The sequence below is a fragment of the Dama dama genome, chromosome 29 (genome assembly GCF_033118175.1).
Source record: "Dama dama isolate Ldn47 chromosome 29, ASM3311817v1, whole genome shotgun sequence".
NCBI lineage: Eukaryota > Metazoa > Chordata > Mammalia > Artiodactyla > Cervidae > Dama > Dama dama.
The window spans coordinates 16,755,538-16,772,040 of NC_083709.1; the positions used below are offsets into that span (position 1 = coordinate 16,755,538).

At 39.0% G+C, this 16,503-nt stretch overlaps 1 protein-coding gene across 1 annotated transcript; it reads left to right on the plus strand.

Annotated features, from left to right (window-relative positions):
• Positions 1–10,340: 10,340 nt before the first annotated feature.
• On the plus strand, positions 10,341–12,521 carry LOC133048448 (disintegrin and metalloproteinase domain-containing protein 20-like). The gene has a single exon (XM_061132111.1). It carries the CDS (start codon positions 10,341–10,343, stop codon positions 12,519–12,521), a length of 2,181 nt encoding a protein of 726 aa, XP_060988094.1.
• Positions 12,522–16,503: the final 3,982 nt, after the last annotated feature.

Below are 16,503 nucleotides of genomic sequence, written 5' to 3' on the forward strand. Positions count from 1 at the left end.
AATTACTAATCTGTTGACTCAGTATCAGCAAGTTTAAAAAAAAAAAAAAAGATTTCCTTTAGAAGAACTTTGTTCACTACTTCACATGTGCTGGCAGAAGAACAACTCATCAAGCACCATGAAGAACCTGTCTAACACAGTGTCACAGAAAGAAAATGACAATTCTCCAGAAACCAGACTTAAGCTTAAACTCATGGACTACTGCAGTCTGAGAGAGAATTCAAAGTAGCTGTCACCAAAAAAAAAAAAAATCATACAGCTACAAGAAAACTCAAAAATTTTGTTCAAGGATAAAATTACTGAACAGAAGGAATACTTTACTAAAGAGACTCAAACTATAAAAGAGAACTAAACAGAAATTTGGGAACTGAAGAATTCAATAAGTGAGATGAAGAATGCATTAGAGGCCTTCCCTGGTGGTCCAGTGATTAAGAGCCTACCAATGCAGGGACATGGGTTCAAACTCTGGTCTAAGAGGATCCCACATGCAGTGGAGCAAATAAGCCCATATGCCACAACTACTGCAGCCCACGCACCCTAGAGCCTGTGCCTCACAAGAGAAGCCACTTCAGTGACAATTCATGCATTGCAACTAGAGAGGAGCCCCTGCTCCCTGCAACTAGAGAACGCCTACACGCAGCAGTGACAACCCAGTGAAGACCATAAATAAGTAAACAAACTTTTTAAAATAAAGAATGCATTAGAAAACATTAGAAATAGCACAGACCATGTGAAAGAGAGAATAACGAGCTAAAAGATAGAAATCTAAAAAAAAGAAAAAAAAAAGATAGAAATCTAGAAATTATACAGAGAGTAGAGAGAATTAAGATCTAAAAAACATGAAGAAATTCTATGAGAACAATCAAACTCTCTCAAGAAGGGCAACATTAGTATGTAAGGAGAAGGGAGGGAGAAGAGAGCAGAGAGATTAAAGAAGTAAAAACTGAGAATTTCCTAATCCTGAGGAAGGAACTGGATATACAGGTCTGTGAGGATAAGAAAACAGCTAATTACCTCAATGCGAAAGATCTTCTTCAAGAAATACTACATTAAAAACTGTTATAATCAATGGCAAAGTCACCTCAGATTAAAAGTTGTCGAAGTCAATGACAAAGAAAAATATTCAAAGGCAGCCAGGGAAAAAGGGTAGCAACCTACAAAGAAACTACCAGAGGGTTATCAGCTGATTTCTCAGCAGAAATTCTACAGGCTAGGAAAGAGTTGGTCCATGTAGGGTTCAAACTGTTTCTTCTTGACCTGCATACAGGTTTCTTGGGACAGATAAGGTGTTCTGTTATTCCCATCTCTTTAAGAGTTTTCCACAGTTTGCTATGATCCACATTGTCAAAGGTTTTAGCATAGTCAATGAAGCAGATGTTTTTCTAAAATTCTCTTGCTTTTTCTACAATCCAACAGATGTTAGCAATTTGATCTCTGGTTCCTCTGCCTTTTCTAAATCCAGTTTGTACATCTGAAAGTTCTCAGTTCCCATACTGTTGAAGCCTAGCTTGAAGGGTTTTGAGCAATACCTTGCTAGCATGTGAAATGAGTGCAATTGTGCGGTAGTTTGAGCATTCTTTGACATTGCCTTACTTTGGGACTGGAATGAAAACTGACCTTTTCCGGTCCTGTGGCCACTGCTGAGTTTTCCAAATTTGCTGATATATTGAGTGCAGCACTTTCACAGCATCAGCTTTTAGGATTTTAAATAACTCAGCTGGAATTCTGTCACTTCCACCAGCTTTATTCATAGTAATATTTCCTAAGGTTCACTTGACTTCACACTCCAGGATGTCTGGCTCTCTAGGTAAGTAACCACACCATCATGGTTATCCCGATCATCTAGACCTTTTTGTGTAGTTCTGTGTGTTCTTGCCTGGAGAATCCCAGGGGCGGGGGAGCCTGGTGGGCTGCCGCCTATGGGGTCGCACAGAGTCGGACACGACTGAAGCGACTTAGCAGCAGCAGCAGCAGTGTATTCTTACCACCTCTTCTTAATCTTTTCTGCTTCTGCTAGGTCCTTGCCATTTCTGTCCTTTATTGAGCCCATCTTTGCATGAAATGTTCCCTTGGTATCTCCAATTTTCTTGAAGAGAATTCTAGTCTTTCTCATTCTATCGCTTTCCTCTATTTCTTTGCATTCTTCACTTAAGAAGGTATTCTTATCTACCCTTGTTATTCTCTGGGACTCTGCATTCAGCTGGTTGTATCTCCTTTGCTTTCGCTCCTCTTCCTTTCTCAGTTATTCATAAGGCCTCCTCAGACAGCCATCGTGCCTTCGTGCATTTCTTTTTCTTTGAAATTGTTTTGTTCACCACCTCCTATACAATGTTACAAACCTCCATCCATAGTTCTTTCATTTTTATTCTGCTAGAAATATTTTCTGATTTTCCTTGTTATGGCTTCTTAAGTGCACTTATTATTTAAAGGTGGACATTTAATTTCCAAATACATGGGGTTTTTTAAGTGCCTTTGATATTAATTTCTCATTTTGATATTAATTTCTCATTTAAATGCTTTCTTCTTTGCCATCACCCTCTATTTTTTCAGTCTTCTAACTTTATTGAGGCTTTCAATGGCTAAGTCAAAGATCTCTCTTGGTAAATGTCACACTGCACTTGAAAATTTGTGGGTTATTTTCAAATATCCTTTGATATTGATTTCTAACATAATTTCTTGAAAAGAGAACAAACTCTATATGATTTCAACACCTTTAGACCATGAACTTTTTACACCTTGTTTTTTGCCCCTGAATAAGATCCGGTGTCTCCTAGTTTATAATCTATGGGGGGAACTTGAATAGAGTGTGTATCCTACTGTTGTGTGAAAATTGTATAAATCTTAATTATGTTGAATTGGTTCATGGTGTTATTGATGTCTACTATATCCTTCTACCTTTCTGTATATTCAGTCTATTAATTTTTGAGAGTTTGATATCAAAACTCCAACTAATAAATCTTAATTTATCTACTTACAAAATAATTGTAATATATAGTGGAATTATATGTAATTTTATTCTGCATTTCCAAGTCTCCTGTAAATGTGTTATCACACTTTCGTAATTTAAAAAAGGAAAGAGGAGAAATAACTATAGATTCCACAGATATACAAAGACTTATAAGAGAATATGATGAATAGCTGTAAGCTGACAGACTGAATATATGACTGGTTGCCTAGTTAAAGAAATAGTTTTGGACCAGGAGAGAGCATCATACGAAAACTAAATTATGCAGCCTCAAGGCAGGGAAATTCCAGAACCTGTGAGAGAAGGGTAGGATAGATCCTTCCCTAGTGCCTTCAGAAGGAATAGAACCTTGTGGTTCTATTGATACTGATACTGGACTGGTATTCACTGATACTGAACTTCTCGTCTCCAGAATTGTAAGGCAATAAATTTCTGTTATATCATTCATTTTGCCATACATTGTTAGAGCAGCCCTAGTAAAATAATAGATGAACAAAGTCACAGCCAATTTGGCCATTTTTAAAAGTAGCTATGATGAAAGCCAGAGAGAAAGTGAAATTTTCCAATATTGGAAATAGTACAGATATAGACATCCTAACGTGGAAAGGTAACAGAAAGAAACCAGCAGACTCCAAACTTGTAGACTTGCCAACAACATTCTCTGGGTCCCAGGCATAAAAATCACAAGGATTATCAATAAGTAATCTTGCTTCCCTGGTTTACTCCAGCCAATCTGCTATTTACCATTAATTTATGACATCAAGTTTTAACTTCCAGTTAGTAAATTTGCATGTTAAATTTATTCCACATTGTTCCCTTACTCAACTCTTTCTTCTTCTAAATTTAGCTTGCCTTTTTAATAACAATGTTTCCATAAGAGATTAATTATGTGCACACATGAAGTGTCTCTGAGTTATTCAGTGACCTAAAAAGAAGTAGGGGAATGATCAAATTATTGAAACTAAAGTGCTTATAATGTATGTTTGGAGCTCAGTGGTTGAGAGTCAGGAATACATACCAATTTACTCATACTGAAGAGTAATTAGAATTAAAGTTTGAAAGAGATGTTGGAGCCACAGTGAGAATGGGCTTTAGCCAGTTGTCACCATCTGTAGAACTAGGAGACTCTTGTTGCTGAGCAACTAGATCTAGAATTCAATCAAATTAGAGACAAAACAGAAAGGGGTTTAGATTTCTCTTTGTCATATGAGGTCTGAAAAAAAACTCTGTCCATAGAAATAAGCATTACAAACTCTATGGACATGGCTATAGCTAGAAAAGACCACAGGAAATACTAATTCATCTGGTAAGTCATGCAAAGAATTTGACTGTATAGGACAGTAGCACCAGCGTTTATGTGTGTCTGAAAACACACAAACACGAGTCTTACCAAGTATTTAGATCGTGAGAGGGAACTATGGCACTGATTATTTCATATTTTGCTCTGGTTTGTTTGGTTGAGAGCCACAAAACTATGTTATTCATATTCTGGATAACAGTGAATTAAGCTATAATGAAAGTGAAAAAGGGTGTGGTAATTGGGGTACAAAAGATAGATGAATTTGATCAAGCTGTGAGGAGACAAAAAGAATTTATAAAAAATGATATACAACAGTCTACTTGGCAGGCTCTGTACCACTGTACACCTCAGTGCGTCATTAATGATAATGTTATATTCTCTCAGAAGGTGTGGCCTCTGTACTCACTGTATAAATAATGTAATGGGGGGAAATGGAGTATTGCTTAAATATTCTTTGGAGTTTGTTCTCCTGTTACCTGCTTGTAAGGTGAGATGTTAGGAATAAATTCTGATGATATCATGCTGCTTAAGTTCATGCTTGACAGTATTCTGTTACTCATGAATACTTAATTTTTTAATCACAGTAATTCATACTCCATAACAATTCTAAAATATATACCAAGAGAGACATGGAGAATAAACCAGCATGTTAGGATTATACTTACCTTTTTAGAGATACCAGCCTTGAAAATTTCATTTAGTGACCATGCTTTCTTCTCCTGGGTTCTTAAGATTTTGTGAAATATTCCTCCCATTTAGTACTAGAAAAGTATCCAAGTACCCTAGGAACTCAGGTCACTTTAATGGTGACAATAGTGTTTAGCCTGAAACAAGTCTCCCACCAAGAATTTGCAGCAATAAAGCAAACACAAAGTATCATACCAGATCCTGTATTAAACACCGCAAAATGCAGAATTATTGGAATTACAGTCAAAACTAACAGTTTTGAAATGTAATAGTTACAACTTGAGAACACAAAGAAAATGGAGCTTTCAGCTGGAAGCCCTTTGTATTGATGAAGGAATTTAGAATCAGAAAGTGAAGAATGTGAAAAACAAAGCTCAAATTATTGCAGGCATACAGAGTTGAAATATTTTTTTTACTTCATTCTTTAGTCTAAAGTATCAGACTATGTCATCCCAATTGGTAGTTTCCTCCTTTGACGCATTCCCCCACTAGCACTCTATTTTTCAGCAGTGTTGACAGTTTGTTGTAGGAATAAGGAAAGTAAGCAAAAAGGGTTAATCTAGTTTGAGCTGAGGATTTTAGGTGACAGTGGTTGAAAGTGATGGAGCCTAGAGGTAACCATGAAAATTAAAAGTAAAATGAAAAAAAAAAAAATTTGGAGAAAATTAGAAAGATTGAAGAGCAAATAAATACATTGAGTAATATTTACAATTAATTTTTTATATAAGCCTCAATACAGTCATGGGTGCTAATAAAATAATGTCAGAGGTGAAAAGGAGTTGCAGGGCTAAAATAACCTGAGTGTTGTATGGGTTGTCCACATGCTTGCTTAAACGAAAATATGGCTAAAATTACACAGAAAATATGGCTAAAATTACAAAGAATCTGTCTGCAATGCGGGAGACCTGGGTTTGATCCCTGGGTTGGGAAGATCCCCTGGAGGAGGAAATGACAACCCATTCCAGTATTCTGGCCTGGAGAATCCCCAGGGACAGGTGGGCTACAGTCCAGGTGGTTGCAAAGGGTCAGACACAACTGAGTGATTAATAAGTCAGTAAATCAGACAGATATCCAAACTCTGACATTTCCATAGGATTGATTGAGAGTTAGTTGGTGTAAGAGTGAAAAAGTACAATGAGACAGCTACTGGTTTAGTGGATTGAAAGTGGCTTAGGCAATCCAAGCAAATTGCAACCAGAACACTAGTGCATGTATCATACAGGAATTCTAAACACAAAAATCTTCTTTTTTGCTGACTTCACATTGTTGACAGATAGGTTTAATAGAACTGGGTAGGAATAAGGATAGAAGTGTGAGGAGGGAGGAGGTTTCTGTTTCTTTTCATGAAAATAAAATTCCAAGAGAAAAAGAAAACTGATTCTAGAGAAAAGAAATCAAACATAGAACCAAGGTTTTTTTAAAAATTGAGCAGAAATGGGCACATAGTCCAGGATATGACAGGTCCTGAATCAGGCAATTAGCATTACTATAAGACCTACTATGAACTCTATATTTGGTCAGGGTGTTCTACAACCCTCAAAGGTGACTTCAACTTCTTCTGTTTTTCCAGTTTGTCCAGCTGTTCTTGGTATCATTACTTCAGGCAGTCTGTGTACTTTAATGATTTGACGAAGACTGTTGGCTATTCATTAGATAAATAAAAATGGACATTTTATATGTAAAATGGTGAATGCAATGTTACAAATACCTACTGTATCTTTGCCTCAACCACTCTGTCTAAATTTGTGCTCAAGACCATCAGATTATTTAGGCTTATTTAGTTCTTTCATGTCTCCTAAGTGTGTAGAACAATGCAAGCAGATTATGTGGTTTATTAATATGTTATTCACGGAAGAATGTAACATCAGAGTTGGCAGACAGGCATCGTGCAAGTACCAGTTTCCTCATTTTTACAAATATGTGATAATACATTTGTGTCATTCCTGTAAAACTTTATGCATAGGTATTCTTCATGTAGGCTACATTCTTTTTATAAAATTTGTACATAGGAAGGTTGAACTTGGGAGTTGGTTGCCTTGTAATCCTAAAAATGAGGGAACTTAGATGCCTTCGCCCTTGTAGAAAATCATACCTGCCCCAACATTTTCCTCCCTCTTTTAGTGACTGACTGATTTTCCTTGCCTTTCTGCATTTACTTGGCCTTCAGTGTATGGTTGTCCCTTATCATCCATGGGGGAGTGGTTTTAAAATCCCCTGTGGATACCAAAATCCACAAATGCTCATGACCTTATGTAAAATGGTGTAGTGTTTGCATATAAGCTGCTGTGAACATCTTCCCATATACTTCAAATCATCTCCAGGTTACTTAAACTAATATGAAGTAAATGTTATGCAGAAAGTTTTAGATAGGATGCAAATGTTACATAAATATCTGTCAGTGTGCAGCTCAAGTTTTGCTTTTCAGAACTTTCTGGATTTTTTTCCTACATATTTTTGATTCACAACTGGTTTAATCTGGAGAAGTGAACTTTGTAGATAAAGAAGGCCACTGTGATCCCATCTCTAACTCTCACTTTCTCAGCAAATTGGATTTCCTTCAATTTTATATTTCCAGATGATTTGAACATGTTATCCTTCTTAAGAGAATAATCAAATACAAACATATCTGAGACACAAAAAAGCATAGTAAGTTACCCAGGGCCAAGCAAGGAGTAGGGAGAGACTTGGGGTCTGAACGAGGCTTATGTGTATCCAATGTCCTTCAACTAGCTAAACCTTAGTACAGTCAATACAGCACTCCTGGTTGAAGGGGACATCTTCTAATAAATAAAGTCTGTATGCTTGATGAAAATATTTATTTCAGAATTATACAGGAAAATTCCAAAATGGCATAAACTTTGCAGAGATCTTTTGAAAATATCCAATAAAACTGCCTTAATATTTTTCCTAAAAAAAATAAGTAACTGAACAACACCCGTCACAATCCATGGTCCTCCCATCCCAAATATAAAACTGCCTATTATTGAGTGACCCCACTACTCTATGTGTAAGACAATTGATTCTTTGATCCTTAGAGTTGGACAGAATTAAAAGAAAAAGCAGAATATATTAAGAAGAGGTGGCAAGAATACACAGAAGAACTATACAAAAAAAGATCTTCATGACCCAGATAATCACGATGGTGTGATCACTCACCTAGAGCCAGAAATCCCAGAATGCGAAGTCAACTGGGCCTTAGGAAGCATCACTATGAACAAAGCTAGTGGAGGTGATGGAATTCCAACTGAGCTATTTCAAATCCTAAAAGATGATGCTATGAAAGTTCTGCACTCAATATGCCAGCAAATTTGGAAAACTCCTCAGTGGTCACAGGACTGGAAAAGGTCAGTTTTCATTCCAATCCCAAAGAAAGGCAATGCCAAAGAATCAAACTGCTGCACAATTGCACTCATCTCACATGCTAGCAAAGTAATGCTCAAAATTCTCCAAGCCAGGCTTCAACAGTACATGAACCATGAACTTCCAGATGTTCAAGCTGGATTTAGAAAAGGCAGAGGAACCAGAGATCAAATTGCCAACACCCACTGGATCATCTAAAAAGCAAGAGAGTTCAAAAAAAACATATACTTCTACTTTATTGAATATGCCAAAGCCTTTGACTGTGTGGATCACAACAAACTGTGGAAAATTCTTCAAAAGATGGAAACACCATTCCACCTGACCTGCCTCCTGAGAGATCTGTATGCAGGTCAAGAAGCAACAGTTAGAACTGGACATGGAACAACAGACTGGTTCCAAATAGGGAAAGGAGTAAGTCAAGGCTGTATATTGTCACCCTGCTTATTTAACTTACATGCAGAGTACATCATGAGAAATGCTGGGCTGGATGAAGCACAATCTGGAATCAAGATTGCTGGGAGAAATATCAATAACCTCAGATATGCAGATGACACCACATTTATGGCAGAAAGTGAAGAAGAACTAAAGAGCCCCTTGAAGAAAGTGAAAGAGAAGAGTGAAAACGTTGGCTTAAATCTCAACATTCAGAAAACTAAGATCACGGCATCTGGTTCCATCACTTCGTGACAAATAGATGGGGAAACGATGGAAACAGTGACAGAATTTATTTTTTGTGGCTCCAAAATCACTGCAGATAGTAACTGCCACCATGAAATTCAAAGATGCTTGCTCCTTGGGAGAAAAGTTATGACCAACCTGGACAGCATATTAAAAAGCAGAGACATTACTGTGCCAACAAAAGTCAGTCTAGTCAAAACTATTGTTTATCCAGTGGTCATGTACGGATGTGAGAGTTGGACTATAAAGAAAGCTGAGCAGCGAAGAACTGATGCTTTTGAACTATGGTGTTGGAGAAGACTCTTGAGAGACCCTTGGACAGCAAGGAGACCCAACCAGTCCATCCTAAAGGAAATCAGTCCTGAATATTCATTGCAAGGACTGATGCTGAAGCTGAAACTCCAATACTTTGGCCACCTGATGTGAAGAACTGACTCATTTGAAAAGACCTTGATGCTGGGAAAGATTGAAGGCAGGAGGAGAAGGGGAAGGAGGAGGCAGAAGGAGAAAGATTGAAGGCAGGAGGAGAAGGGGAAAACAGAGGAGGAGAAGGGGACAACAGAGGTTGGATGGCATCACCGACTCAATGGACATGAGTTTGAGTAAACTCTGGGAGTTGGTGATGGATGGGGAGGCCTGGAGTGCTGCAGTCCATGGGGTCACAAAGAGTCAGACACGACTGAGTGACTGAACTGAGAAGAAAAAGGGAAAACAGAAGGTAGGACAGGTAATAATTAGTTACATGAATGAGTGAAAATAATGATATATGTATTTTTTTAATCTGTCCTAAGTAATGTGACTAATTTATCATTGAAAATAGAAAAGAATCACTATAAAGTGATAATTATACCCAGTCCAATATGGATAATAAAAATTCCCTTTATTTTTTTATAAATGAAAAGAAGATATATATCCTCCTTCCATTAAGACCTTTTTGTCTTACTTATTTCTGTAGACATGTCCACACAGTGTCATATATTTAGAGAACAGAACAATGAACCGCTATGTGTCCTTCCTCAAGGTTCAACAAGTGTCACCCTAGGCCACTCACCACTGCTTTGGACACCTACAGTCTCACTCTGCCTCACCTTACTTGACAGCAATGCAATGCAGTATCATTAGCCATGTCTTTAGCCAAACCTTTAGTTATTTTAACCCATGCCCTTCTCATTGCCCTCTGTCTTAATTTGCTCATAACTCCCAGATCTGTCTCTGCTCTTGTTTTTTTTTTTAGTGCTATGGCTCTGGCATAGTGACTCTGAAAGAAAACAGATCAAAGGTTTGTGCTGTGTACCACCAGCTCAGAGTGATGTGGCCTGCTCTCACCACTGGCTGCACATGATGTCATAAATGGCTGTGCATGAGACCCTCGTGTATGTGAGGACCAGTCTCCCGCTGCTCTGGGTGGGGGTGTTTCTATTCCTTTCTGGATCATCCTGCATTGAGCACTCCCAACATCATGATCTTCCAGAAGTGGTGGTACCCTTGAAGGTAACACACACTGGCAGTAGCATGAAGCCTCCTGGATGGCTGTCTTACAGCCTGCGTTTTGGAGGCCAGAGACACATTCTTCACATGAAAGTCAACAAGATTTTGTTCTCTAAACACCTACCAGTGTTCACCTACACAGACCAGCACGCACTAACGGAGGACCAGCCTTTTGTACAGAATGACTGCTACTATCAGGGTTACATGGAAGGGGATCCAGAGTCCCTGGTTGCCCTCAGTACATGTTTGGGGGGCTTTCAAGGAACACTACAGATACATAATGTTGTTTATGAAATCAAGCCCAAAAGTCTTTCTACCTCATTTGAACATCTGCTATACAAGATGGTAGATGAGACAGAATTTCCACCCAAGAGATGTGGATTGACAGATGAAGAAATAGCACGACAACTGAAATTTCTTCAAGAGAGTGTTAATTATACTCTGAAGCAAAGTGGGTATGTTGGCTGGTGGACTCATAGGCGTTTCCTTGAACTGGCAGTGCTGGTAGACCATGGTCGGTATCTTCATCACCAAAGTAATACCTCAAGTGTGCAGTCTGAAGTATGCATGGTTGTCAATGGAATAGATACTTTTTTACAATCACTGGATGTTAACGTGGCTTTGATTGGAATTGAAATCTGGTCTAAAGACAACCTCCTTCCAACAACAAACATAAGTACTCTCTTGAATGAATTTTGCATATGGAAGAGAATAAGTTTTAATACCCGCTTACCACATGATACTGCACATATTTTCATAAAGGAAAATTATGGCCGCCTTCTTGGCTTAGCCTATGTTGGAACTGTATGTAATCAACTTTATAACTGTGGGGTTGATAGCTTTCTGAATGACAAATTGCAAGAGTTTGCATATATTGTATCACATGAAATTGGTCACAATTTGGGTATGCGACATGATGATAAAACATGTAAATGTGGAGGTAGATCATGCATAATGTTTCCAAGTAAAGCTGTGGCAACTCGATTCAGCAACTGCAGTTATGCTTCATACTGGAGTGTTGTTGGAAAAGTGAGGTGCATGCACATTTCACCAAATCCAGAGAATATCTTCAGGCAGACACGCTGCGGGAACAGTGTGGTTGAAGAAGGAGAAGAGTGTGACTGTGGTTCCGCATATATGTGTGCAAAAGACCCCTGCTGTCAGTTAGACTGCACTCTGAGAGTTGGGGCTACTTGTGCTTTTGGGCTTTGCTGTGAGAACTGCACATTCATGCCATCAGGCTCCATGTGTAGGAAAGAAGAAAATGAATGTGATCTTCCAGAGTGGTGCAATGGGACATCCTATCAGTGTCCAGGAGATGTGTACCTGCAGGATGGGACCTCCTGCACAGGCGGTGGTTACTGCTATGAAAAGAGATGCAATGACCGCAATGAACAGTGTAGGAAAATTTTTGGCAAAGAGGCCAAGAATGCAAATGTGAGTTGCTACAGGGCAATGAATACCCGAGGTGACCGTTTTGGTAACTGTGGTCTGACAGCCAGTTCATATATACAGTGTGGAATCCCAGATATTCTGTGTGGGAGGGTTCAGTGTGAGAATGTGACAGAAATCCCCTTCCTGAGAGATCATTCTACTGTGCATTGGACTCGAATAAACGGAGTCAGCTGCTGGGGTACAGACTACCATCTGGGGATGACCATACCTGATGTTGGTGAAGTGAAAGATGGTACAGAGTGTGGTGCAAATCATATGTGCATCGAAAGGAAGTGTACGTCTATGCCCAGTTTCCAAAGTGGTTGTTCGCCTGAGACGTGCAGTATGAATGGAGTCTGCAACAACAGACATCACTGCCACTGCAACTCCGGGTGGGACCCTCCCCACTGCAAGGTCAAAGGTGCTGGAGGCAGCGTGGACAGTGGCCCTCCGCCAGGCAGAGGTGGAGAGCCAGACTACCGGTACCTGCTGCTCTTTCGCTTGATTCCTTTGTTTTTTATGTTATTTTGTTTTTTAATTTGGCTGTTCAAGAGACTAAAAGAGTTAATTGGGCAAGAAGAGAAAAGTTCTCCAGCTGAACTTCAGTAAGAAGGAAAATGTGTTGAGACAATACTTAAGGAAAAAGTACCAAATGTTCTGATTTCACCTGAGGAAAAAGCAGAAAAGTTCCAACTTCATCTTAGAAAGAAAAGCCTAGATTTGTGATTTCAAAAAAAAAAAAAATTCAAAATCTTGGATATTTCTCACTTTTTTGTTTTTAGTTTAGTAGACATGTTACAGCATGTGTCAGCAATCACAGACAGAAAACCCGAGATATTTCATTATTCTGGATCATAAATATTGCCAATTAAACAATGAGTAAAAAAATGCTAATTCCCAGAACACTTTGTTATTTTAAGCAATTTAATGGTTAATTTTTCATAAATTATCTGTGTGTTTCCTGAGAAAAAGCACAGCTCACACAGTGTGTGTGTATGTGTACTTTAAATTTGCTATCTCTTAATTCTAAACATCCTTCCCCTTTGTACTCTGCTTTGTCACGCAGTGAATGGGAACCTACGAATCTCATTTCTTCTTTGCTAGTCCTCTTATTATTCATTTCTGCTAACAGAACTAGAGGGAGACTGGACAGACTGGAGACCTGGGGAATTTTTCACTGCTGTTCACGTCACTGTTGTGTCATTAACAGCTCTTTCTTTACAGGAAGGTAAATTTCAGTCTGTGTTTTATTACTATATACTCAAACATACATACACTGAGTTTTCATATCTATATGTAATTGTACATTACATTATATTTATATATTAGTAATTCCTTAGTAGACATTACTTTTCAGCCTCAGAGATGCCGGCATGGCCACCAAGCATCTTACCTTGCTCAGCTTTCAGTCCCAGGTCCTTGAGTTTCCAAATACCTGAGTCCTAGAGTGAGCCCTAGATCCATGAGACCTGTTCAAAACATGTAGGTTTATTAATAATACCTCTTCCCTTCAAGCGCCAGCCCGAGCAGTAACAGCTACATCTTCTTCTTCATAACTCATTGCTATCCCCGTGGTGTGCATTCCTCTCTTGTGACTGAACTCTGAGTGATACAGTATGTGGCATAACGGGGAACACAGAAAGGAGTCTGACATCAGAGGATTTGAAATATTCACACTACAGTGCTTACCATCTTGGGGACATAATTTAAACCTAGAATAACTTTAAAATCAGAAAACAGAGGAAAATTATACGTGCCACTCAAACTTCATAACTTTTATTTCTAAAATGGATGAAGAACATGCTTATAATTCTCTTTGGGATATGTAAGTCATAGCAACCATCTTTCCTCTAGAAAAATCCTAGATAATGCCAACTATATTTTAAGAACCAAATTTAAGGACATCAGAGAGCTGAAGCAACAACATAGAGTAAAATAAACGAAAACTTCAGGCATCAAAAAGAATTTCAAAAAATTTGGACACTTGCTAGCTATGTTTTCCCCTGAGTACTTGCTGATACTGTATGTGATTTAAGCATTAGGTCTGGTCCAGTGAAAGGATATCTGCTGAAGGAAGAAGTACCCAGTGCTCTTAGTTACTAGCCAGGGCTAGATTCACAAGTTAGACATTGAGGGGCCTCTAAATAATAATCATTGTTTCCCATGTCTCCACCACAGCTAACCTCCCTATTCATGGTGAGAGTCCATAGAGACGCCTGCCAACCCCGCAGAGCAGTTCCACAACAGTTTTGGAGCAAGGGGCAGAGTTAGAGATAGGGGTGCAGTTCTTGGCTGTGAGAGACCAAGGGGACTTGCAATCATGGCTGCATCGGAACAGAGACACAGATGCTTACACAATCAATACAACGGACCTCCATCTGTTCATGGGTCCTACTTGCTTCAACACCCTCTTCCTTGTAGGCAAAGGTCCTGGGGCAATGCAGAGGGAGGGGAAAACACACACTTAATGGGAACAGAGCCAGATCAATTCTGGCTCTCAGGGCTTCTGCTCCTGCAACTCGGGATCAGACCCCCACCCCTGTCAGGGTGTTGATGGCCACTAGGCAGAGATGAAGTCTTGCCATACACACGCCACTGGCTCTAGCCCCTTCATATGCAGCCCCATCACCTGCCAAGGCTGTAGTAACCAGGAAAGACATGTATCTACATCAAGTCTGTACTATCATCCAAGGTACTGGACACACACAGCCCATTTGTGGAAGCTCACATGTAAGAACCTCAAAAGATAACTGTTTTACCTAAATTATTAGAGGCAGAGAAAGTTAAGCAAAGTGAAAAGGCAGAGAAACTACTCTCAATTGGAAAAAAAAAAAAAAGGAACCACTGAAAATAATGAAACAGAAATCAACAATTTATCAGGTAAAGAATTCAAAATATTGGTGGTAAAAATGTTAACTGAATTAAGAAAGATAATTGATGTAAGCAGTGCCTGTTTTAACAGTGAACAAGAAGATATAAAAACTATGCAATCAGACATGGATAACTCAATTATTGAATTTTTTAAAAAACTGTATAAAGAATGGATAGCAGAATGAGTGGTTGTTGTTATTCAGTCACTAAGTTCTGGCCAACTCTGCAACACCATGAACTGCAGCATGCCAGGCTCTCTGTCCTCCATGACCTCCTGAAGTTTACTCAAATTTGGGTCCATTGAATCAGTGATGCTATCCAACCATCTCATCCTCTGCTACCTATTTCTCCTCCTGCTCTCAATCCTTCCCAGAATGAGGGTCTTTTCCAATGAGTCGACTCTTCGCATCAGGTGGCCAAAGTACTGGAGCTTCAGCTTCAACATCTATTCTCCCCATGAATATTCAGGGTTGATTTCCTTTAGAATTGATCAGTTTGATCTCCTTGCAGTCCAAGGGACTCTCAAGAATCTTCTCCAGCACCACTATTCAAAAGCATCAAGTCTTCAATGCTTCGTCTTTTTTATGATCTAACTCTCACATCCATACATGACTACTGGGAAAACCAAAGCTTTGATTATATGGACCTTTGTCAGCAAACTGGTATCTCTGATTTTTAATATACTGTCTAGTTTTGTCATAGCTTTCCTTCCAAGGAGCAAACGTCTTTTAATTTCATGGCTGAAGTCACCATCTGCAGTGATATTGGAGCCCAAGAAAATTAAATTTGTCACTACTTCCACTTTTTCCTCTTCTATTTGCCATGAGGTGATGGGATCAGATACCATGATCTTGTTTTTTTTAATGTTCAACTTCAAGCAAGCTTTTTCACTCTTCTCATCAAGAGGCTCTTTAGTTCCCCTTCACTTTCTGCCATTAGAGTGGTATCATTTGTATATCTGAGGTTATTGATATCTCTTCTGACAATCTTGATTCCAGCTTGTGATTCATCCAGCCTGGCATGTCACATGATGTACTCTGCATGAAAGTTAAATAAGCAGGGTGATGATACACAGCCTTGTCATACTCCTTTCCAAATTTTGAACAGTCTATCGTTCCATGTCCAGTTCTAACTGTTTCTTCTTGACCCAAATACAGGTTTCTCAAGAGACAGGTAAGGTGGTCTGGTACTCTCATCTCTTTAAGCATTTTCCACAGTTTGATGTGATCCACAAATTCAAAGACTTTAGTGAAGTCAATGAAGTAGAAGTAGTTGTGTTTCTGGAACTCCCTTGCTTTATCTATGATTCTACAAATGTTGGCAATTTGATCACTGGTTCCTCTGCCTCTTGGAAACCCAGCTTGTACATCTGGAAGTTCTTGGTTCATGTACTGCTGAAGCCTAGCTTGAAGGGTTTTGAGCATTACCTTGCCTAGGATGTGAAATGAGTGCAACTGTACAGTAGTTTGAACATTCTTTGGCATTGCCCTTCTTTAAGACTGGAATGAAAACTGACCTTTTCCTGTTCTGTGGCCACTGCTGAGTTTTCCTAATTTGTTGACATATTGAGTGCAGCACTTTAACAGCATCATCTTTTATGATTTTAAATAACTCAGCTGGAATTCTGTCACTACCTCTAGCTTTGGGCTACCCAGGTGGTGCTAGCAGTAAAGAACCCACCTGCCTATGCAGGAGACATAAGAGACACGGGTTTGATCCT

What these genes read in the sequence shown, in the direction of transcription:
- LOC133048448 (XM_061132111.1), top strand. Translation starts at nt 10,341, where the DNA reads ATGGCTGTGCATGAGACCCTCGTGTATGTGAGGACCAGTCTCCCGCTG.